Source organism: Diabrotica undecimpunctata, chromosome 8 (assembly GCF_040954645.1).
Source record: "Diabrotica undecimpunctata isolate CICGRU chromosome 8, icDiaUnde3, whole genome shotgun sequence".
In the NCBI taxonomy this organism is placed as follows: domain Eukaryota; kingdom Metazoa; phylum Arthropoda; class Insecta; order Coleoptera; family Chrysomelidae; genus Diabrotica; species Diabrotica undecimpunctata.
The window spans coordinates 90,429,716-90,456,366 of NC_092810.1; the positions used below are offsets into that span (position 1 = coordinate 90,429,716).

General features: G+C 32.3%; 1 protein-coding gene across 5 annotated transcripts in view; it reads left to right on the plus strand.

Moving 5' to 3' along the window:
- Positions 1-26,651, plus strand: part of LOC140447765 (sodium-coupled monocarboxylate transporter 1-like) — an 81,866-nt gene that overhangs the window by 45,950 nt on the left and 9,265 nt on the right. For all 5 annotated transcript variants that reach the window (XM_072540610.1, XM_072540609.1, XM_072540613.1 and 2 more), the window contains exons 2-12: positions 1,775-1,996; positions 2,861-3,020; positions 6,682-6,747; positions 6,802-6,853; positions 10,366-10,433; positions 14,545-14,699; positions 16,292-16,432; positions 16,580-16,798; positions 16,903-17,086; positions 17,705-17,959; positions 24,242-24,529. In XM_072540610.1, the coding sequence (XP_072396711.1) occupies positions 1,775-1,996; positions 2,861-3,020; positions 6,682-6,747; positions 6,802-6,853; positions 10,366-10,433; positions 14,545-14,699; positions 16,292-16,432; positions 16,580-16,798; positions 16,903-17,086; positions 17,705-17,959; positions 24,242-24,529 (1,810 nt within the window). The remainder of the gene's footprint in view (positions 1-1,774; positions 1,997-2,860; positions 3,021-6,681; positions 6,748-6,801; positions 6,854-10,365; positions 10,434-14,544; positions 14,700-16,291; positions 16,433-16,579; positions 16,799-16,902; positions 17,087-17,704; positions 17,960-24,241; positions 24,530-26,651) is intronic.

The following is a 26,651-nucleotide window of genomic DNA, read 5'->3' on the forward strand; positions in this document are numbered from 1 at the left end:
AATAAGCAATATTACCTGTTTTTCTTTAATTCTTTATTAATTAATTGATATTTATCTTTTATTTTCCGCTGACTTTCAATATTTCTTCGGGCTTCACCGGTGATTTGTCTCATGCTACCTTGACTATCAATCTTAATTTCTCCAGTAATTGCCAATATCTTTATGGATCTTCATCAATGCTGAAATCCAAATATTGACTACGATATGTTGACGATGCATTCGACGTTTGACCCCATGAAAAGTGTGCTTTGGTATTTTTTCAAAGCTATTTGAATGGTATAGATCATAGCATCGAGTTTACAGTGGAGATTGAAACTGATTCATCCTTGACGTTCTCATAAAGAAAAACCAATTTTCGTGTTATGACTACTCCGATTATTTTACTAGTACACATTTTACGTTCTCATTGTAATACTGTCGTTTCTATTCGGATATTTTACTTTTTTTGCACTTTTTTGCCTTTGATGATGGCGTAGTTCGTTGACGTGAGTAAGGAGAGGTCTCTACATGTTGACAATAATTGCGCACGGTAAATTATTTGTACCGTCCTTTCGAACAGTACAGAAATTTTCAGAATATATACCATTTGCAGATTCTTATTATTTTCTTCATTTTCGTCTGTCAGAAACACGCGACGAAATTAAGAAAAGGATCGTGCATGCCTTGTGGCATGTTTTATATTAAATACTATATTTTTTTAGAATAAACGACAACAATATAATATTTATTTGTGTAGGTTATTTGCACTTTTTTGACAAAAATTTCTGAGTTGGAAATCAAGACATTCAAAACATGTAATTTTAATTACAATTATTTGGATTATTTTTAAGAAATACAGTAGGTATTCCTACTAGTAACTACTTTCTTTTCTGAGAAGTTACTCTGAGACTAAGAAAATTTAATTTATATAATACGACAAACATATTAACATGTACTCATTTTATTTTTAAGCTTTCAATATGGCTACCAAAAATTAAGGGACTACCTTGCCTAACATCGTATAGAAACTCCAAAAAACTCCATAAGACTCACCGATTGTTAGTACATTCAAAGCAAACGTTACCATTGATTTTGTTACTCGTGTGAAAGAGACCGGATACCTCACTTTAGGTATCGTAATCCAAGACTATATCCGTTGGGAGGAAAAGTGGTGTATATTGAAAGGGTATAAACTAAAATATTGGGACTCTCAACAAGATGCAATCATTCCTACTAGTATTATAAACTAGTAGTTTATAATGCTAGTAGTAGTTATAATACTAGTATGATTACGAAACAAAGGCTATGAATAAAAAAGAACAATACACGATTCTGACGAGGACAAGAAATATACTTATACATATATTTGATAGAAAACTTTGGAGTGGATTGTGGTTGAGAAAATAAAACGAGAAAATCGACAATGTTTATAGATGTCCTAATTTTTAAGAAATTATAAAAGCACAAACGTTACGATAGTTTTGGTCGTATCCAATGGATGCCAATTGGGAGATTATCAAGGAGAATAACATATACATCATTCAAAAAAATGAGGAAGAAAGCCGAAAACCTAGATGGAAAAAATGAGAAAAAAGATGCCAATATATTAAACATTAAAGACTGGAAGGAGAAGATGGCAAACTAACAGAAATGAGGAAAAAAGATTAATCAAACCAAAGAGCTACCCAGAGCTTATCTATCATTATTATTAATATAATAGTCTTTTCAATTTAAATATAAACAAGTACATAATCCACGTTCTTAATTTTTTATGTAGTATATTTTACTGTTACAGAAAAATGACGTTTAAAAGTCTTCTTCTTAAGGATATCTACCATTTTGATATCGCTGATTATGCTGTCTTCTCAGCCATGTTGCTGCTATCCGCATTGACTGGATTATATTTTGGATGCAGAGGAAGATATTGCAAAAGCGAAGCTAGTCAAACACTTAGCGAATACCTCACAGGAAATAAGAATTTGAAACCCTTTCCTGTAGCTCTCTCTTTAATAGCAAGGTAAGATTTCATAATCAAAATATGTGTAGTCCTTAGTATTTAAGGTTCTTAAAAGTTAATAATCAGGGTGTGTAGAAAACCAAAATAAACATATTCTTTTTTATAATAAAGGGACTTGTTCAAAAACTATTTCTGTTCCCAATATAAGGAAAACGAGTAAATTCCTTACAAGACACTTCTCTGCTCATTTTCTTCATAGTTTTATTTGTAGACTTAAAAGAGTCTCTCATTTTTGAGTCTTCTTCTAAAACAGCTCCTTTTCCTTTTGTCTCCGTTTCCATGAGTTGGATCGAAATGCTATCAGGCACGGCATGGCGTTTCCAAAGCTATAGTCTTCCAGAGTTCGTCAGCTGAGACATCGCTTGAGCAACAATTTTCTTCCTGACCGTGAATCCCATGGGAATGCTAGTGTTACACCTCAGTATCAAATCTCTCCGTATGATGGGCCATTAATAGTGCGGCTTTATCGTGATTTGCCGATTGAGCACGGTGAAGGTATGCATGTGTGTACATGTATTTTGTATAATTTGTGCGTGTATGTATGTGTGATCATGTTAAATCAACAAATCTACAGTATGTCCCCCGCAGAATATTGGAGAGTTCCGACTCACATTCCCAGTTTGACACGGTCCTAAATACATTGTTTACAAGAACAAATAGTAATAATATGGATAAAAAATATGGATTGTCTTTTCTAATCAAAAACAAAACAATTAATGACCAAAAACTTTTGACATAGATCTTTATTTCTTTAATAGTATACAAAAATTTTCATTTTTGTATACTATTATTCAAGAAAATACAATAGTTTATTACTAAAAAACACGAGTTTAATTAGAAACTTATGTATATATTTTTTTGCAGTTACGTATCAGGAGTAACAATATTGGGTACACCATCAGAGATTTATCTTTTTGGAACACAATATTGGTTTATAGTGATAGCGATATGGATGAGCGGTCTAGTTGTATCAACTGTATACCTTCCAGTATTTTTGACTTTGCAAGTCAATTCTTCGTACGAGGTAAATGCATATTTAATAATTGATCAATAATAATATTTTTTTCGTCATTTTAATTGATAATTGAAGAGTAGAGATGAATAAGAAGCTCAGTTCTAAGAAGTAAACATCTTCGTTATTTGACAAAATTGTTTATGTGCAAACTTAAAATATATAAATCGTAAGAAAACACACAAAAATCAAAATGTTTTTAAAACAAACCAAAGAAAATGGAAAAAACAGAAAAGGCTACGTATCATAGGTATCATAGTACGAAGATAAGGAATACGAAAATTTGTTTTTTAAGCTCCATTATGTTCTGATCTTGATTTCTGTCCAACTATCCTTGAATTGTTTTATGTGCTTCTTAGGTATTTTCCTTTGGAATTTTTTTTTAACTTTCGATATCGCTGTGTTTAATATTAGTGTTATTTGGGTTCTATTTTTACAACTCTAAATGGCTGTATTGATTTTGTACCTCTTACGAGTTGTTCTATGCACTATAACATATTTTTCAAGTCTTCTTTTTTTTAATCCGTGAGTTGATGATCATTTAGAGGAAGCACAATATCATTTAATTATCTTTTGACCAATATCTAAAATTTTACATTACTATCCAAGCAGGGTAACCTGATTACCTCATATACAATTTGCAGATAATATGGTCGTATAAACAAAAAATAATTGTAATATATTATTTATGAAATAGTCAGTCAGGCAAGTTTATTATTTTAAGAAAATTAAAAATTATGCCGACCACGGTAAAGATGGGGAGACAATATAACATGCATAATCCAAGAAAATAGAAACAGGCAGAATTGCCTAATAAAAAGAAGAAGAAGACAAAATTAAAGGTAAAAATATATAATGGGTATTCAGTTCATGGTTAGCTGCCGAACATAAACGTCTTGTGGGTGTGTTGTGTTCCGGGATAATAAAAAAGCTCCAAAGTATCTCTCATTATACTCGTGATAAAGTGTAAATTTGTATTACAATAAAACATTGAAAACTTTGTTTTCAAAACTTCCACAAAAATTTATTATATCGTATCACTACAGCTGTTTCGGCAGAATGCCTTCTCAAGTGATCTATTTTTGGTATGTGTTTACACTTTGGTATGTCTTTAACGAAATTGGTTTAGAAGAAGAGAACTGTTTGTTGGTCAAGTTGGTCATTCAGAATTATTTCTGTGTTTTTTAATTTGTTATTTTACATAGATTCTAATAAAGATAGCTTAAGACCTTTATTTTGGATGTGAAGAATTTGAAATTCATCATTAAAAGAATGAATATAATCTAGAAGGTGAAGTGCGTATGTAGAATCTGTTTTTCTATTATTAAAAGCCTTTTTATGTTCTGCTAAACGTTTATTAAAAGTTTTACCAGTTTGACCGATGTACGTTTTTGGGCAGTTGCCACATTTAAGTTTATATACATCACTGTGTAAGTGATTTTTATTTTGATAAATTAACATAAATTATGTATAGTCGTGTCAGTATGGGTAGGTTAATGAAATACGGAGAACTCATGTTTGTTTTTAGGTCTGATAATTTTTAAATCTAAAAATTGATCGATTGATGTTGTTCTGTTTCTATTGTAAATTCAATTTGACTATGGAGTGAATTAATATGAGATAAAAATTGGTCAAGTTGCCTGTTAGTTTCTGTAAAACATAGCAGTACATCGTCTACGTATCTCCACCAATATAAAAACTGTTTGAATACGGGATATTGTGAAATCTTTTTCTCTAGGTGATCCATAAAAATATCTAATACCAATGGGCTTAGAGGCCTAAAGTCCTGCACTGTTATTTGTATATATTTGATTATTAAATTCAAAGTAGTCCTGGTTTATGCAAATTTCAAGAAGATATAATGATTGGATTTGTAGACCTTTTAGACCATAATACTACAAATCCAATCATTACATCTATTGTAAGTTTTCCTAAAGTTGATCGTTTTTGAGTTTTAAAAAATTTAAAACTGAAACTGACGATTTCCAAGGCTCAAAAACACAAGTAAAAACTATTATTTTTGAAATCATCAAGTGCATAAATTCAAGTTCAAGCCTTCTTCGCTTCATTAACGATTAAAAAACAATGTTTTTTAATATGAAATTAGCCAAAAATACTTATCGGGAAATGATAGAACAAGGTTTGAACGTAAATTTAGGTCTTCGTGAATTCAAAAATAATATTTTTACTTGTGTTTTTGAGCCTTAAAAATCTTAATTTTGCGTTTTTTAGGTTTAAATTATTTATAGCTTAACAAGGATCAATTTTACAGAAAATTTACAAGAGGCCTATTTTGTTCAGAATGAAAAAATTAAAAAAAATTACGGGTTGAAAAAATTTATTGTTTAAATTTGTTTAAAAAAATTTGAACAACTTTTCGCCTGAGCGACCTCCTGAACCTTATTTTGGGGTATCTCATGAAAGTGAATATACAAAAAAATCTCATGGGAACGAACCCAAGCTTTTCGCCTAGTCTACTACGTTACCTTTAAGAAGCTGTTGAATACTAGAAGAGAGTAAAAATTTAGAAAAATGTCGGAAAACTAACTAACTTTCGGTTATTTTGGAAAGATAAGGAAGAAAGGATATGAAGCGGATGAGAAACAGCTTTTGATGAGAAGTAAAAAGCTAGTAATAACCCCAGATGATGGAAATATCAAAACAATTGGCATTAAATGTAAAGGTCATGGGGGATTGGTACAGAAGAATTAAAAGAACTGAGAGCAGAAAATTAGAATCTAAGGGAAGAAAATCGGGGTATTAAAATAAAAATTAAACAAACAAAAAAAAAATAAATCCAAGAATTAAATAAATGGGTAGAGCACATACAAAAATAAAAGGAAAAATATAACTGCTCTTTTAATGGGAATTTGCCACGTTTTCATTTTCACTTCAAAAACTGTTATTTTATATAACGGGATATAATATTGACGCCGAAAAACCTGAGCTGAAACATAGAAAACAATGGGGGAAATTATGAAGAAAACATTAAAGATACAAGGAGCAATTAAACTAGCCCTAAATAGAGTAGATGTAACATAACAGATGCAGCTAGAAAACCATTTTTTAAATGAAAAAAATTTAAAAAAGAAAGAATTGACATTAACGATGTTATCCATATAAAAGTAGTAAATCTATACAAAAAAGGTTTCAAAAGGTTAAAATAGATTGTAGATTATGAATATAAAATAGAGAAAGAGAAAAGAAATAAAACGAACATACGATTATGATAGGATCTTGGAATTGATAAGTACTTTTAAAGCAGGAATATTTAAATATATTGTATCCACGATGAAAAAAATTAATTTGGATATCATGGTAATGCGGTAAAGCAGGAAACGAAACAAACGCAGAAACATAAGGAAAGCAGTTTATTAATAGTAGATAACTATATCTTTCTCAATATTGATAGACAACTTTGAATTCGAAATGATATGTGTGTTGCCATTATTATATAAAGTCGCAATCGGTACAGTCATATAATAAAGCATTGTCGTTTCGCAAAGAATGTGCCACATTTTCAAGTTCGCCCGTTCATTAAATTCGGTTATAATCAATACAGCATCTACATATGTATACATCCATCGATCTTTCCTGCATTATTTGCTATAATTGATTCTACTTTAAATAAATATACACACTTTAAGCTAATAATTTTTTTATTTCTTTTTAGTACCTAGAACTTAGATTTAGTAGAGTTGTTAGAACAATGGCATCAGTATTGTTTATTTTAGATGAGGTGAGTTTTCTATACTACGATTATGAGCATAAAACTATTGATTATTTATTTTAGGTTATGTTTTTACCAATAATTATTTATGTTCCTTCGTTAGCATTTAATCAAGGTAAGAAAATTGAAAAAACTTGTTCGTTTCATATATTTTTAACATAGCTGTTATAGTGCTATAGCTTAAAGCCTGTTGTTTCCGGCCTGATTTATCAGAATTTGCGATGTTTGCGCTCAGCTCGGGCATATTTTGACAGATTCATAGCTGGAAACCTACAACACAAAAGTTCCTATCCCACAGTATTAACAGCTTAAATAAACTTTTATTATAGACTTCTTTTATTGAAAAAAGAAGAATTGTTTTAAATAGTAGAAGTGTATACTAAACCCGTAAAATTTTGGGTAGTATATAAAAATATATTTCAGTTGTTATAATTTAACATATTCCAGTAAATATTTGTATTAACCACGCTTATAATTTTATTATTTGTTACTATATATTGTATGGTGTAATTAAATAAATATTTATTGTCGGTAATTGGTAAAGTTCTATTTTATTTACGTTTGTTTACATTAATATTAGACAAGAGCACGTGTGCTTGTTTGTATAGTAATTTCCAGCCACTTCTAGTCTGTCAAAAAGTAACTAACTTCGCAAAAAATAATTACTAAATTCACTAGACAGTTCGGACTGGGAATAGCGAACCGACTATACCTGCTATCGCCTTCAGTGTTTTCATCTCTGTTGTTTCTAAGATTTTCTTTGTCATTGTTGTTTCTGCTCTTGTTTCTATAGCAAGAAGTTAATATTGTAATTTAATGAAATCGGAATTTGACCAGTAAAACTCCGATCAGGTATAATTTGTTAGATTAGGTAGGTATAATAAAGTGCCATTTTTTAATTTCAATGTTTATTATTTTTATATTGTTGTAATTAAAATAAAAAAGTGTCTTAATTCTGACATAGTGAGGCATTAGGAATTGCACAATACGTTAGACCTTTTACACTTACATAATTTTGAAAAGCATTTTTTATTGCAGTAGCATTTTATTTATGCCTTGTCTCCCAAATTTGGAAACTTTTGCACTGCTTTCGATTAGAGTCAGCTGAACGTTGGACACATGTTCGAAATTAAGAAAATTTTCTTTGGTTCTTTTACTTATTTTTTAAAAAATGTGTGTTTATTATTCCGTGTGTCATCCCTGCTCTGTATAAACCGTCAACTGTTTTATCTTGTATGATACCCAAAACATTTCGAGCATCTTCTTTTGCTCTATCATAGCTGGGAATAAGTATGGTTACAGTTATAACAAAAAATTCCCTTTCAATTGATTGTTAATGGAAGTATAAGTTTACGTCAGAATGTGGATTTTAGGCTAAAGATAATAAGTTTGCTCCTATTCACATTTCAATTCAAACAAATTTTCATTCCTTCTTGGCTGACATAATACAGTAGATTCTCGAGGCCTTGCAGAGTATGCCCGTTTACTTTTTTGCTATAGGCTTAGTCTTCTAGAACAGCTTGGGACATGCTTTGAATAATTTAAATTGGAAAACAAAAGAAATAAAAATAGACTTTGAATATATAAACAACTTGAATATCAAAAATTTGATACATGGATTCATTAGAATACTGAAAAGTTTGGTTTAAAGCTAAACATGTAATAGTGGATGACACATCGTCTTCAATCATATACAATATATAAGTAACACACATACAAAATACACACACACACACACACACACACAGCTATACACACACGCACACAAACGCCTATAGCACATAATAATGCAGAACCCATAGCATAATCAGAATTTGAATTTCCATAGATCAAAAATTCACCCTCATATTTTTTCAACCAATGCCTTTGTTGCTCAATTGTTGCCGCTTGTTTTCAATTTTGTGAAATGACATAACCTCCTTTCTTGACGAGGAGATAAACTAAACTGTTTTAGAAAGTGTTTTCGCGTGAACCGCCTGGCGAATTGATTTTTGTTGCTTTTAATCTTCTAACAATATGTGTACGTTAATGGGAAAAATATCCTGTTCATTACTTTTTTTATTCTCAAATACTTATACAGTACCTATGTGTAGGTCATTTCGCTGAAATTCTGAATAATCTAGGAAATGTTTTACTTTAGCACTTTGTTCGAAAATAGTCAGTTTATTATTTACTCCTGCAGTTATTGCCGTTATAGTGCATATTAATTATAACAAGTTATTAAAGTAAAATGTGCGCTTATAAACAGATACGCCTAATTATTGGCGATTTGGCCGTGATTTATCACTCCCAAGGCCAAATACACATGCTGTTTTGGGATGGAAAATTAATAATAATGTTTCATGAGTCATTAATGTTTTTGATAAGCTGAGTTTTTAATTTTTGCAAAGCAAATGCATACAACCTTTCATGGATCATAGCGTTTCTTAAACCGTTTTTATACTTTTTAATATTTAAGCTACATAAATTTATAATAATTTTAAACTTTCGAAAAAATATTACAAAAAATTATGATTAATACTAGGAGGGCAAAGTGGAAAATGCGTATATTTAAGCATTTTGAGCATTTGAGAATTCAAATTTTTCTCTTTTTTGAAAGAAAGAAAATGTATTCTAATAGCAGATCATTTTTCTTTTGTAGAAGTATTGGACAAATCCCGCCCGGATCTAGTAAGGTATGATCTTGAGTATTATTTCAGACTTGAGAAAGGGCACCCTGCAAAGTTCTTACAAGGTCTCTTCACCATTCTAGATGTATTGACATGACTCCTTTTGGAGTAAGAATATACTTATCTGAGGGTCCTTAGAGACAACTTGATTTGACTTGACTTAATTTCTGCAGTCTGTTTATCTCCTCACAATGCATTCTCCACGACTTGCTTTTCTCAGTTTATTATTTATGCAGCTTTGCAATAATTGTACTACTGACTTGATCTTTTGGCGAAATTAAATTTTCGTCCTTTGATTTGTAAAGTTTTTGTTCCACCAGGAACATTCCTGTTGGAATTTCTCACTATCTCTGGACGACGCGACGGAGCCTGACTGCTTGAAAAAAAAATGAAGCCAATACAAACAATTTGTAAATACTTATACTTAACTTATATTGTTTTTATCGGTTTTACTGTCATTTATAACTACATAGTTCATAGTTTTATAACTGGCTATACATATGTAACATAAAAATTTGTTTAGGTGCGGTGACTACTTAATTTCACCAGATACCTGTTCTACTGTACAGTAGTATTTCTCAAATTTAATATAATTTTCACATGGATTTGAAAAATTATTTTGAGGAAGCAAATTGACACACTATTCCAATATAAAGCTGCCGGTAGTAATTATAGAAATCCGTCTTCAACGAGAGACATTTGTTTCTGTTTTTATTTTTGTCGATTATATACAATATAACATGGCTTCTTTTATTTTTTAAAGCCCTGTTTACTTCTTTTGGTTGGTCATTGTTTGAAATACTAAAGATCTTGCTTCAAAAAGAAAAACCTATAACTTTGAATGTAATCATTTCAAAAAAGGTCAATAGAAAATGAAACTACATGTTAAAATCTTTTTTCGTTTATGTTTATTTTAGCATTTATTTTTTTTTATTTATTTTTGTTAATTTCTTTATAGTTACCGCAATAGATATTCATTTGATTGGTACCGTAGTAGCAGTAGTGTGTGTATTTTATACATTTTTGGTAAGTACATATTACGCAGTATTTTGGCTTTATTAAAAGAAAAACTTTACATACCGGTTACTTTCAACGTAGAATTAATCATCTGAACAAAACATTTAAGGTTGGCAGCGAGGCAAATATTGGTCGAATATAACTTCAAAATATGGAATAAATATATTTATGTATTAGACAGTTATTTAAAGATGACAGACCAATTGGTTTACATTCCAGAATATAACGAACTTAACACCTCCAAATATAAAATACGATCTATCCAATAAAGCAACCGAAAACGATAATTGATATAATGCCTTAAAACCCAAAAATCGTTACATCTAGGCCATGTTATGAGAGGTCCAAGAGAAACGTTTCTGCAATTAATAAATTAGGGAAAAATGCAGAGAAATCCAAAGAAAATGCAGAACACAACTAAGAAAAATATAGCGACCTATTTTTAAAGTCTGATTTGACTGTATATGCAGATCATTAGAGGAGCAGTATATATAGTAATGGTTAATCACTACTATAATTTATGGGAATAAACAACAATTATAATTAAAAATTCGTTTTTCGTCGTTTCGATTTTTACCACAGAAGTCGTTCCCGAAATAAAAAGTAAACAATTGATTTTGTTACTTTACTGGAAAATAGAAAATTACTAGAAAATTACAATTCGGACATATTGTGGACTTAAAACTGACATTTTTGGTGTTTTTGAGGTACGTTCTTGTAACGGCTTAGAGGAGGGATCATTTGATTGCATGAAATCAACTTTAAGTTAAAACACTTGTCATAAAACATAATGATAGCATGTGAATGGTCTTTAAAGAGACCACCACATTCAAATATTACACTAAAATTTTCTTGTTAGTTAGTAACTTCATTGTAAATCACGAGAAAAACACTTGATTTACTCTCATTATTAATATCATATTCTAAACTTCTATGCATGTAATATTTTAAATTATAAATGACGTAAACTCGATATGTTATTAACAACTATTTTAAATTTTCTTTATGGTGACTTATTTTAATTGCGCTGGACAAGTCACCTTGTAAAAATGGTAATAACAGAACACCTAGTAGAATGCTTAGTGGAACTAGGGTGAAACGTCGGCCAGTAGGAAGACCAAGGAAGAGGTGAATAGACGAAGTGAGAACCGATGCTAAAGAGATATTGAGGGTAGATAATTGGAGGAGAACAGCTAAGGAAAGGGATGCTTGGTGGCGGATGCTGGGGGAGGCCAAGGACTTAGCCTGGCTGTAGCGCCATTGGAGAGAGATACTTATTTTAATATTGGTAAACAAATCCCATTACCTACTATGTGCTGAAAAATTTACTATGCAGTTGGTTTTATTTAATAAAATATTCCTAGCAGCTTCTTTACCTCTTTTTACCTTGCTGAATTTCTCTTGGCAATATTAAGAAGGCGACTGTGTTTAAAAATTTCTGGATTTTGAGAACAATCCCATTTGAAAAGAAGAACGAAGTTATCGAAGTTATTTCTTTAAATTGTACTAAAAACTCATGGATGTAGAGATGCAAACATTTTTATTTATGAGAAATTTCAAGACCATTAAATTAAAGACATAAGGTAAAAAAATCAAAGAAGCTGTTCTCATTTTGACAAATGAACCAAACTGAGTAGAAAATTCTTTAGTAGAATGGAATGGCATTTGATTACCAATATTAAAAGAAGATATCAATAAAAACACAATACCAACGTTAATAAGTTAATATCAAATCAAGGTTCCATCATTTATGATTTAAAATAATATGTTCATAAAAGATTAGAAGAATTTAATATTAACAATGATAATAAATCAAATGTAAGATTAATGGTCTTTTAAAGACCAATATCATACTATCATTATTTGTTCTGTCAGTTCTTTTTTAAAAAAAAGTCGATTTCATGTAATTAAATGAACTATCATTCAATAAAGTCATCCAGGAATGCATCTTAAATATATTGACCATATCATTTTAAAGTCCTTTACTTTAAAATTTATATTATACTTTTGAATTGTCATTATGAGTAAGGCAGATAAAATTAAACTATTAGTTGGATTTTTCTATGTTGAAGTGAAAAACAAAATAATTTGTTTAATTTTCATTTTGAGACAACAAAAGCCACAACAAAATAGTTTCAGAACCAGCGAAGTTCCTTATGTGGATAACCAAACTTTCAGAGAAAACGGAACGACAAGAAGGAGGATGTTTGCCAAAATTTAAGGTTGACTTATATTAGGTTAGGTTAAGTTCAATTTGAGTGGGTGCTTAACCACTTTTCCACTCGACCTAAGAGGTATATTGTGGCTTATCCTTAGGTTAAAGTTGTCCCTTCAGCCTAGCCTTTTTAACAAAGTATATTATGGCCTTACGTGACATTTCTACGAAGTGGGGTTCGAGTTAATAATGCTCAAATGTATTGAGCCTTATTCTATCCAGCCCTGGGCAGTTGCACAGAACGTGTTTCGCCGTCTCGTGATCAGCCTGATAGAATCTACAATTCGCACTTTCTGCCCAGTCCGATTTTGTTCACGTGCCCCTTGAGGCGAGAAACCTACGATAATACACAGATCACTCACATTCATGTCTAGTAGATCTTTGGATCTCCTATTCGAAGGTTATGTATAAAAGCCTTCAAATGTTTAAGACCCATTTAATCGTGCTAGTGGTTACATTTTATCCGTTCGAACCAGTCCGATATTGCTCTTTTGGCTGTGCTTCTTGCTATGTCAACGACAGGTTCTGGGCCTATGAATGATTCTTTGCCCCTCCCCTGGCAAGTAGGTCCGCTTTTTTGTTCTCTTTAAGACCAGTATGCTCAGGTACCCAGAGTAAGCCTACTTTGTTACTTTTTCCGATACGAATCGCATTCTGAAGACATTTCCAAACTAACTTGGAGTCAATCCGATTCCATTCTAATGTCTTTAATGGCACCTGGCTATCAGAAATAATTTTTATATATAATAAGATTTATCCATGCAGTTTCTCGTGATTAGTTCCTGCAGGCATATTTCTATAGCATAGATTTCCGCTTGGAAGATAGTAGAATGATTACCTAGGCTTTCACTAAGGCTAAGTCTTGGTTTCCCCCATATACCCCAGCTCCAATGCCTTCATCGGTTGTAGAGCCGTCTGTATACCAGCATTGAACTGCAATTATGAGATTTGCTTTATTCGATTCCCATTCGTCATTTTCTGGAAAGAGGTCGATAAATCGCTTTTCAAAATTATATTTGGGTTGCATTGCATATGGTAGCATTTCCAACTCTGGGTTATTTTTAAGTATCTCTCCAGATTTGATTACCGATTCCTTTTCCCCTGCTTCATGGGATCTTATTCGCCTTCTGTATGTTCCTACCTTCGTCTCCTACTCCATCCATATATGTAATGGAGGAAGGTCAAGCATGACCTGTTGGGGTAGTCGACATCGCTCCTGTTATGATTAAGCATGCTTTTTGTTGAAACTTATTTAGCTTCTCTGTGGAGCTCTTTTATTGGCATTTAGATCACTATATTAATGCGCTAGACGTAATCATATGTGTGATTATAGCGATATATAGCCAGTACAGCTGTTTGGGTTTCAAACCACATGTTTTCCCAAATATCCTTTGACATGTCCAAAGGGAAAGCTTTGCTTTTGACAGTTTCTCCATACAGAGTGTGCATCCAGATGTTATCTAGGTTCCGTCTCCTTGTGAAACTAAGTACTACTGTTTTACTAGGATTGAAAGAGAGTTTTTCCTTATCGCTAAGATCGACTTAGTTTGTTTATAATCTAACCCAAATTTTTTAATGCCTTGTACGTAAGATTAATCTAAACTACTAAATATAACTCTAACTTCTTAATATAACCTAACCAAATCTACGAGATATAATCTACACCATAGATATATAATACAAGATTGAGTCTAATGGGCCGGATTTATCGATCACGTGACCTTCTTATTGGTCATTTAGGTCACGTGGTGGATAAACCTGGAAAATTGGAAAGAGATGCAGGGACTGTCAGTTTTCTCTGTCGCACTGGGGGAACGGGCTGGTATTGCAAGGATCAGTCTATCTTGTGTTATATGCCTATGATCTACACTAACTGTATATAACTTACCATCGTCTTGATTTTAGGGTGGTTTAAAAGCTGTGGTATGGACTGACTCATGGCAGGTTATAGCTATGTTCATTTCCGTTGTCGTTGTGATAATTTTGGGGACAATACAAGTAGGAGGACCGAGTACAATTATCGATCTCACAAGCAAGGGCAACAGATTTGAATTCTTTAAGTAAGTATAGTGTAAATCCGTTCACATTTTTTATCATCATAAGCATTTTATATACCGAATTCCTGGATAAACGCCTCCCCAAAGCTTTTCCATTTGTCGCGTTCTAACTTACTGCTCATTCAATGTCTTTCGCCAGGTGTCATCTCCTCATCTTCATTTTTGGTATTTTTCTTTTGCTTGATAAAATGCGTTAGGCTTTCACGGTCATCGTCTAACTTGTTAAACTGTTTGTTCGGGCTGTTAGGCCGTTGTCTTCTGAGATTAGTTCTCGACTGTTTCAGTTTGAGCTAACAAGCGAAGCAGTAACATCTCCAGAAGATGTCAACCCTTAGTGTTGGCGAAACGTCGAGAACTAATCTCAGAAGACAACGGCCCAACAGCCCGAACAAACAGTTTAACAAGTTTCTTTTGCTTGTTCTTGATCTCCAGATACTCCAGATCTTTGATTCTTTCTTGTCTCTTCTGCTTAGGTAACTTGCCTATTGTATTTAAATGAAATGGATGTTGGTAAGGGTTATTAATTACTTGCACTAATTACATCTTAAAACTGTATTTACTTAAACGATTATACTGTTTACTTCTAAACATAATTCATATTCGTATATGGTCATTATCATTAATATATCATATTCATGTATCACTCATATATCTCTAGCATCCGTAAGCCAACATTTGAGCTTAATCACCTTAATCAAAGTGGTTAAAATGGGTGGGTAGTTTTTTCGCAAATCTTAATCCTTAAATTCTTGATCCTCGATCTATATGCCTATCCGTGACGGAACGAAAAGACAGAACGAATAAATCATTCGTTTTTAATTCTTCTATATTTCTCATAACCCTGAATCCTGTTTTAATCCATATGCTCATCCTTGGGCGAGACATGGCTACATTCAAAAGACAGAACGATGTTGTAAAGTTCTACAGTTCTTTTAGTACCTTTCTTATTGTGAAAAGAGCAGTGGGTTTCAGACTATGTTGCATTGTCTAAATTTGTCTTATAATCCAGCTTTCTAATATAATTATTTTTTTAATTTATATAATTTTTCGTCTCAAAATTTTTTTCCCAAGTGTGTAACATTTGCTTACTGCAATGTTTGACTTAATGCTCTTAATATAACCGCTAATCATTATATATATTTAAAAAAATCATTTAGGTCCCATTCACCAACAAAATATTAATATTCAGGTTTATATAAAAACAATTGTACATTGAAAAAATATATGATATAGTTCGATAATAATAGAGATATTAAAAAAAGTAGTATTTTTCATTTAATTTGCTTTAGTTTTGTTGGCGCCTGTAGGGCGAATTTTTAACGTATTCATAAATATGCAGTGACTATATATCTTCTTTCTCGACTTGTTTTTACGTAACATCTCCGCCGTTTATCATTCCTTTTATTTTCGATATGTTTATTTTTATTACTTTCTACATTGCCCTTTGTAACCATTTCCCCCTATTTGTTTATATTGTTTGATAACAATATTATATCGTTTGAAAATCTAAGATTTGTCATTCAGAGTACGTTCGTATCATTCTTTTGTTATTTGTACCGATGTCATTTTGTCTAATACAATTTTAACTTTTTTAGCTTTAATCCAAGCATGTACGAAAGATATACTGTATTTAGCGTGGTCATAGGAGGATTCACCTATTGGACCTGCTTCAATTCTGTCAACCAAACTATGGTGCAAAGATATCTTTCACTTCCAACAGTAAAACAGTCAAAATTGTAAGTATACACAATTAATAACAAGTAACACAAGAAATAATATGAGTTTAACGTGTTGTCCATATTTTGAATGATATTTCCATTGTTTTTGTATTCTAATTTTTAATTTTAAGGTATACATTCTTTATTGATTTTATTTTGCTTCAGATCTGTTTTGTTGTTTACTATCGGTGTTTCTGGCTTCGTGTGGATGTGTTGCTATGCAGGAATATTAGTTTTTGCCACCTATTTTTATTGTGATCCATTGTCAATGGGTAGAATCAAGGCTGATGATCAAATTCTTCCTTTATTTGTTATGGAAACCGTAGGACATTTAAAAGGAGTTCCAGGGTTATTTATTGCTGGAGTTTTTGGAGCAGCTCTTAGGTACGTATATATCTTTTCAGTAACGGTTAGATTATCATCAGTGTTTGACCAAAAGCTGGTAAATTTCGAGATGACATTTCTCTACTATTATTTTTAATTTTTAGTTCGCTATCTGTAGTGCTAAACTCTACTGCACAAGTAGTTTTAGAAGATTTTATTAAAGGATGTATGCGTATGACGCTATCAGAAAGAACAGCCACGTTGTTCGTCAAGGGAGTTGTTTTAGTATTGGGAGTTGTAGCTGTAGCTTTTATGTACGTCGTTGAACATATGGGTGGAGTTTTAGCCGTAAGTATGTCAATTTAATTCGACCACTTAAATTACATATATATATATATATATATATATATATATATATATATATATATATATATATATATATATATATTATTGGATTATTCCTAATCTATAAGTAGCAGTTGCTTTAGAAAATTTAAGAACTAGTCAATTACAATGCTATGTATTATCCAAATTATCATATGGCGTTAAAGCATACATACGTAAATTAAAAGTATTCAAAAGGTGGTTCTACCGTAGAATCTACCTATACTATCGATAGAATTTATTAAAAATGACAAAGTGTTGCGAACAAAGAACAGGAAATAATACAAATGGTGAAAAAGAGAAAACTAAAATACTTTGGTCATATAATAAGTGAAACCAGATATGTAATGCTACTACTAATAATGGAAGGAAAAAGGAACAGGCTTTGAAATTTAGGTTTGGTTTAATATGAATTCCACTCAATTATTCAGGGCAGCTGTGAATAAAATTAAAATTTGCATAATTATTTGCAACCTCCGATAGTCCGATAGGAGAAGGAACTGGAGAAAATGGTATGAAAACGACAATCTAAAAACAAATACATGCTCATTCACAATTCAAACAATCTGTTTTTATTTTAAGATGGCATCTTCATTGTCAGCTATTGCTGCAGGGACGACTTGCGGAGTATTCACTCTAGGTATGCTGTTCCCATGGGCCAATTCCAAGGGAGCTGTAGCAGGAGCGATTGCAGGGTCAATTATGTCAGGGTTGGTGTCTTATGGAGGACAGTATGTATCTGCTGCTAAAATGGTAGTTGCACATAGACTTCCTGTGGTAGTTAACGCTTCCTGTTTCGACAAATACAGTATCAGTAATACGACTATCACGCCTGAGGTAAGCATTTTTTTAAATTCTCATATATTTAGTGTCCTTTTTTTTCATAATTTTAACAAAAATAATTTGTGAGCTTGGGATGTTCAAAAACTAGAATAAATATTTAAGTTGAAATAAACTAAGTGCATAAAAAATCACTTTAAAAATCCTGTTGTAAGGTCACGATAGTAAAAGTAATTTTGTGATTAATTTGCAATCTGTTCTTTGATATTTTTTATTTAAAGATCATAAGTAATCAAATAATTAGTTGCAATTTAATGACGCAGATAGGCATGTGCCTATCTGCGTCATTTCTGCGTATTTCATTTCTTTTATTAATGAACTTTGAATGGACGGGTTTGCTTCAATTGTCATTAATTCTTCGCCTTTTAAGCCAAATTTGATTCTATTAGGGTTAGCCTAAAGCAGTTTGGAAACACCATGTTAATTTGGATGTGTAGCTTGAATTGTCGTATCGTCTGCGTACGTTGATGTAGCGTTGTTATTGCAGATGGGAATGTCATCTGCATTAACTAGATAGAGAACAGGTTTAAGTAGGTCTTGAGGCATTTGTTGCTTTAACTGGATTTAGACTTTTGTACTGATCGTTAGGTTTTGTACCGGTTATTAAGGTAGAACTTAAGGATAGGTAATAGTTTATGTGAAGAATTTGTCTAACTTTGGAGAGCAAACTAACGACTCTATCAAAAGTGTGAGAAATATTCAAAAAAGCTGCTGAACAGTATTTCTTTTTTTTCTAGAGCAGCAAGAATAAAATTAGAGATGCGGTGAATTTGTTTTGTATGGGCATGCTGCTGTCTAAATTCAAAGTGATAATTAAGTATTATTTGGTGATAAGAAAGAATTAGTTGTGAGTTATCCAGCAACAGCTTTTCAAAAACCTTGAATTTCATTGGAAATAGACTAATAGATGCATAAGTCTTTTAATGTTTTCCCCAGGCTTGCCTTATAAATTTCGATTGTTTGTTGAATTTTCCACAATAGGGGGATAGTAGTGGAATTGCGTTAAACAGCTGTGTCAAGTACTGCATCCCTTTTTTGTAAAGTTATTTAAGAATTTTTACAGTGTTCAGGTGATACCTAGTGGATTTTTTCGTGTTCAGATCTGAAGGACTCTTCAAGTTGATAAGAAGTTTAAAAACAATTGATCTCTTTGATAAAATCAAGCTTGTAGAGGTTATGGCTGAAACTTTGGGCTCAGCATCCATCATCTAATTGAGGGTAGAGTATCTAAGGTCTATTTAATTCTACGTTACCCTCCAAAGTGAGTGAGTGCTATGTGATTTCTGTTATTGATACATTTTTCAGGTAATACTGAATACTCCGGTTTATCTTCAAGTTTATCCTGGGGTGCACGTGTTCTCTGAAATGTTTTCCTCAGCTTTGCCTTTCTGCGATTTTCATTAGATGCTATCATGCTGTTTCTTTACTATCGGATTTATTGGTGTTAACTACCAGGCCGCTTTTTGTATTATTTTAAAACAATAAAAAACCTCTTAAACTTTTATTCAAAGGTATTTTTATGTGAAAGATAACATTAAGGACATTTATAGATAACATTTTCTCCAATCCGTTTATTTATTGGTGAGTAGTCTGGCAAGAGTTCAAAATAATCTTGTGTTGTACTTAAACTTCGGATTGGATTCCCTTAGTCACACAAAATCGATCAAAGGTGGAATTCTAATTGTATCGGTTGGCCAGTATGTGGGTTGATTAGTTAATATATTTTTAAGATTGTTGCTTTTGATTGCCATAATGTATAGTTATCTACCTTTCGTAGTTATTAGTCTGGATCCCCAGTAGGTGCGTTTCTCGTTATAGTCGCCACTTGCTAGAAATAGATTGCCGCGTGAGTGGAAAAATTCTTGATATTGCGGTTTGTTTTTAGTTTGTCGTCGCCGACTGTAAATTCCACTTATTGTAAGAGAACCATTCCACTCTTCTAAGCTAACACTAGCTGTTTGGATATAGTCTTTCGTAAAATCACTTACGGGTATATGCGAAATGAGTCAATTCTTTCAATCTTAAGTAGTTCCTATTTTTTATTGATGGTAAATTTTGCCTACCGGTTTCAAGGCTTACAATATATGCCCCATCATCAGACCTAGTGCGTTAGTCTTAGTTAATAAAAACTACAAGATATCAGATACACGAAAGCTCTATGAACTAAGGTAATCTTGCCAACCACCATCCCCCTCAAGGAGTACATTCCATTATTGCATTGTATCCGGGCGTTTTATATGAAAGTCGTAGGGCAAAAATAAATTTTTTTGCATCTTTTTGGATTTAAAAAATTCATATTCTCATCAAAATTTAGCTTGTTCGTATGATTTTTAGAGGTTCAGTGGTATTTTAGTCTCTGACGATTTCATTATATATTATTATGTAAATGTAGTATGGCATATTTTCTTAGATAGCAATGTGTCTTGGTGTGTCCGTAACGCTGGCATCTGGAGCAGTGTGGTATCTGTCTTTTGGTATGGTTCGATTTTATGGTTCAACAGATATTCTATTTTATACATATCTTTGTTATTTTTAGCAGGTTTTCGATCAACAAAAACCATATAAGGGGATACTTTTTTTTTGAATTGTTAATCAAACGTTTTTTATATTATCTATTTCAACCGAGCTGTGCAGATTTTTGAGAACGACTCTAAAACTGCGTTCATTTGAGTATGAAACTTTGTTTTTTTTTCTTCGGCGCTTTTATTATTGTACAGTTGTCACTCGTATACAGGGCTACAATTTTCCTTGAACAAAATTTTAGACTTTCTGTTCGTAATTATTTTTGCTTTATAATTTAGGAGCTGGATAAGTGAATTTTTATTTTTTACTCCTTGTACAAATATGTTGGGTTTACTGTTACTTCATCGTCATTTGATTCGTAGTTTAGTACTCCAAAGGTATAATAAGTAGAAACCAGCGAATTCAACCAGTAATCGTTAGTTTTTGTCTGCTTTAAGGTCGATTCAAACACATCAGTCATGTCTCGTTACAGTTTCGGCACCGAACCGAACAATCCGTCATAAAAAATATTCTTTAATAGAAATATGGCGCCGGCATTCACATCCATCAGTTCGAACGCCCGACGATTTTATAATCTCCGCAACGATTTTTTTGGTTTTGCCGGCAACATGACGCGGGGTACAAGTGAATAAAATAAAATTACATTAATTTTAAAAATAATATTTGGCAGGAAATCGGAGAAGAAATGAACACAAGGTAATGAACTTCCCTTTATTATTTTTGTTTCACTAAAAGAAAAGCAACTTACAGTTTTTAAATTTTTTCAAGTTGCCACGGCAAAGACCCCCTGGCGAATTGAAAAGCATTTCCTGTTGCATTTCCAACTTGCAAAGGCAAATTTTGCAGTTCATAGTTTGTTTCTACTTTTGGCTCATGTTTGTTATAGTTGTACGTGTATCCATAATATTTTTTAATAAAATTATGTAGAGTACAAGTCGCCAGTACTATGTTATCTGCATTTTTTGGTGCTGCTTGAATTCGCCTGTTATAAATTCGAAATTTTTGAGATAAAATACCAAACGTTTTTTCAAAAACTCTTCTGGCACGACAATGGCGGTAGTTGTAAACACATTTTACTACATTTAAGTCCTGACGAGGATAAGGTCGCAATAAATATGTTTTTAAAGGGAATGCTTCGTCTCCTACTATTACATATGGGGCTTCAACTTCTGTATTCGGTAGAGTTGTATTTTGTGGTAATTGTAATGTTCCTTCTCGAAGTCTATTGCCCAATGAAGAAGTTGCGAAAATTACGCCATTACTGTTCTTGCCATATTCTCTGACGTCAACAACCAAAAAACTATAATTGGCATCTACAAGAGCCAACAAAACAATTGAAAATGATTTCTTGTAATTATAATAAAGCGATCCTGTGTTTGGAGGTGCTTGAGTAGTAATGTGTTTGCCATCCAAGGCTCCCACACAGTTCAAGGGGAAGTTCAAGTTTGTGTAGAAATATTCAGCAATAGCCTTCCGCATCTCTTCAGTAGGTTCTGGTAGTGTTTCAGCTATTAAACTGTTGTATATAACTTTACATGTTTTATATACAATATCTTGCATTCTACTATATCCTAAGCGAAAGCTAAAAAGAGATCGTCAAGAAAGAGTTCCCAGTTACCAAATACCTAAAAAAACAAAGAACTGTAATACTGTTTTTATGTAAAACTTTTATCCTATTATCAAAACACTTTTTTTTTCATTTTTCTAGGTCAACTGTGTAAGACTAGATGGGTAAATATTAGAGACACATTTAGAAAGTATTTGAAAAGAAACATTGCAAAAAGTGGACAGAGTGGTAAAGTAACAAAGAGGTACAAATACGCTGATCAACTAAGTTTCTTGAAAAAACATTTTAATGAAAGAGAAATAATAATTAGCATTAAGGATATTGATAATACCCAACAGGAGTCTGAAAAGATAGTGCCTGAAGATAAAGAAGGCAATTCTGGCGATGAAAAAGAACACAATGTTTCTGCCAAGTCAAGAGACAAACGATGAACGAAACGAAATAATAGAAGAAACCAAGATGCATCAAAAAAGAGCAGGATTAAAAGAAAAATTACCTATTCTCAGCCTTCTGCTTTAGCAAAACTCATGGACTATTTAATTAACAACCGTGGGGAGCAATTTATGGCACCACCAGATGCAGTTGACGCCTTCCTAACTGGCATAACACCAGCCCTAAAGTCCCTTTCGGCTCTAAATTTTCATTTTGCGAAATCAGAAATATTTTTGGTTGTACAGAAATATGAACTAAAGTATCTTCAAGAAAAAACTTATAATAATTGTAATCAATAACGATCAAGTGCTACAACAACTTTTCCAATAGTATCGCCTGCATCCAGTTACCAATACACTAATACATCAACAACCAATTCACTGATGCAATCACCTGTTTATACCCAATTGCAATCTCCACCGCCAATACAAACTATGGATGATACTACAAGCCCTTCTAACTTTTAAGATTTGCAGGACTGCTTTTGCAGCTTTTGATAAAATATGTATTTTATATTTAAAGTAATAGGTATTAGTGTTACACTATTTGAGAAACGTTTATTTTTAGTTATTAAATAAAGGTTTAAGCCTTTTTCTTATAATTATATTATGTGGATCCACAATATTGATTAGAAAAAGTAAAACGTTTCAAAAATTCACCATTTTTAAAAAATCACGTTTTAAAATTAGAAAAAAATAATATTTTATAAATTTATTTATTTCGTACGTACCTTAAACAAACTGCAAGACGCTATCTCGGTGAAATAGCTCTTCTCCAGTGGGTCTCCTTTTTTCAATTTTTTTGAAATTTTTAAAAACAATACGTTAGATAAATTTTTCGACATCCTAAAATATTGATGAAATTTTACATCAATATGAAGCAGTTCTTTATACAGTCTCACGTATTCTCCTTCGGTATCCCTTTTTTTCCATGCGTCATGGATTCATTTCCGTCTTTTTGCTTGGTTTGCTTTCGCTTCTTCTTCTTCTTCCTCGTCCAAACATATAGCAATTATTGTTAATTCTTCATCCGAGAAACTTTCCAACTTTTCAAAAGATTGGTCGCCGAAAACTGATGCATTCCAGGTGTATGCGAATATACGAACGAATAGTTCTGTGACGAGACGGTACCGGTTCGGCGCCGGAACTGTGACGGAACTGATGTGTTTGAATCGACCTTAACACTTCTTTTATCTGGAATGGTTCGATGTCTGTTGTTCGAATTTTCGATGATTTTCCAAGTTTCAATAGAGTTTTGAGCGTTTGAGCGGTAGAAGTTGTGGTAAAAAGGTGTTACGATAATGTTTGAAAATGTGGTGTGGTTAGAGTTAGGGACTGTAATTTCTTTGTTGAATCATAGATTAATCACAAAATTACTTTTTCGTAATCTGCAATACCCAAACCTGAGTGTAACTGTGTATGCATGTAACTGTGTTGTGCATCAATGAGTGGATGCATATATGGGAAACCTACAGTATAACGTAGAATTCGATCGACTAAGTGTAGAGGGGCTGTACTAAACAGATTACAACTCTGTGGTTTGTCAGGGCCTTCAAAGCAACAACCTAAACGCTATTTTTGATTTTGTTAGCGACGATCGAATCCACGTATTTCTGCCTTAAAGTCAAAGTACTCACCTCTGGACAACCTAGGTCATAAAACACTCAATGATTAAAATAATGATCGGTTGATCGGCAGTTAAAAATAATGTCAACAGTAATTTATTTTTTTATTTTAATTATACTCTATATATTTCAGATAGAATATCCAGACGAATCAGGAGTTTTTCCATTGTTCAGGTTAAGCTTCCTTTGGATAACACCCGTAGGAGTAGTTAGTGTACTGATTGTGGGGATTATTGTTAGTTTCTTAACAGGCGCCAATGATTTAAACATCACTGATCCGGATGTCATTTCTCCTGTCATGCATTGGCTACTGCCAAAAGAATGTCGGAAGTTAGCAGGTAGTACTGTAAAGAAGGCGAGGAACCAGGAGTTAACTGAAAGTGACTTGATGGTGCAGGTTCAATCAGATGGCAGCCTCTTAGTAAGTTCTTATTAATATCTATATATTCTTAAGGTATACTCGAATATTGTTATTAAACTTGGACCTAGGCCAAATATTAATTATAATTTTATAGAATTATACTTATACTTATAGTTTACTAATATTAATTATACTTATACTGGCCGTATACTTATAGTTTACTAATCAATATCTTAAGATTTAGTCTGTTCCATTACGAAAGCTGGTAGTTAACATGACAGAAAGTATAAGAGTGCATTAAGTAAATATTTTCCCTAGATCTTAGAAAACACAATCCCTTAGCTGTGCTGGAGCTCCATAAGGGCTTATATATTAGAGAGAAGTAGAGATCAGAATAAACTTTTGTTTAATTCACATGCTTCTAGTCGAAAATAAATAGGTGTTTTGTAAGAAATCTCTCAGAAGTTTAAGTTCAGAAAGAATGAAAAATTGAACGTTTTTAAATGTTGTTGCTTAAAATAAAATCCTACATTTCTAAATGGTTTTATTTCTTAGTATCATATTTTCTAGTTATTATTTGGTCAAGATAGTCTCACGTTTTGAATGAACTGAATAGCTCAGGCGGTAGAGTCTCTGACTTTCACATGGAAGGTCGGAGATCGAAGACCGAGCACCGGTGAAAACACCTAGATATTTTTAAAATATCTACAGGCTTCAGGTCTTGCCTTCTTTATATACCGTAGATCCAAAAAATAGCAGACTATCCTGCTATAATCCCAAAGCCGCGCTAGCCATAGAAAGGAAGGCTATTATTATTATTAGTCTCACGATTTCGGTGAAGATTAGACAAAAGTCGACCTTATTTCTCAAGATAGGTTCCTCATAAAATGATAGACTGATCCCAAAGTTTTTCTAACATTTGATGCTTTTTTGTAAAACGATTTGTTTTTGGCCTTAAGGTACCACTCATTTTCCGCAATAAACTTTCTTCTGGAATATTATCTTGAGAAGAATAGTCTCTAGTCATTCTAGACCAGATCTGAAGTGAGAACCAGATCATTTGTGATTGCTTTTTTCGAATTTCTTTCTTCCAACGCACTAATAATGCTCTATAATATTCGTAACTGATAATTGTTCTTGTCTGAAGGTAATCGATGAACACAATATCTTGTGCCAAATTACATAAGCCAAAATCTAGCCAGCTAATATTTGCGTCATTGAAACAGTTACAAACAATGTTATTAATCGTAGAAATGTTATTGTTGATAAAGTTTTAGCAAAATACATTTTGAATACATCTTTTTATTGACAAATGTTCATTAGGAACGGTATTAAATATTTCGTTCTCAATAACTTCTACTCTTCTCATGCAAATTTACTTTACTATCTGCCAAAACGATTTTGATGTTTTCTGGGACAACTGCCGAATTTTGGTGATCAATCCTGGATAGTTCCACATTGGTGTCCAACGTGGGGCGCCAATGTGTAACCCTTGAATGACCCATCAGAAACTGTATGCGTCATTGTGTATTAATATAACTTTCTGTGAAAGTTGGGAGCCAATGAAAAACAATAAAACACAACTTTCTTTGGGATCCAATTGTTTGGTTTCGTCTAGATCAGTCTCTCTGGTGTGAGAACGTCCTATCTTAAACGTAAATCTGCAAAATAGGTTTGGCTTTGACAAGTAAACCAAGATATTAACCAATTATATTATTTATTGTACAAAAAAAAAATTAAATTAAAGTTTAAATATTAAATAAAAACAAATCCTGTCTATAGCTTTACACAAAAGTTATAAATACTTATGGAACTATTGGTTTCATACAGGTGACTAGATAACTTTTTAATGACTTCTAATGCTAGTTGGATGGATTATATATTGCAGCTAGTGCGGTTACTGGCTCCAGAGGCTGAGTTGAATTATACTATATTTATATGTTGAGTTTACATTACTCCCTATGGTCAACCATGTGGCTTTAGGAAACGTCCCTCCCGAGCAACGGGGACAAGAAAAATTTAAATTAAAACAGAGAAAAACAGAATGGGGTCTGAACACAGGGAATAGAATATAAGAAGTTTTTATATATATTATATTTTATATATATTTTAAATATATTCCCATTTAAATATTAATTAAGAAGTGAAAATTAAAATTGAAATTGAGATTATGACAAAATAT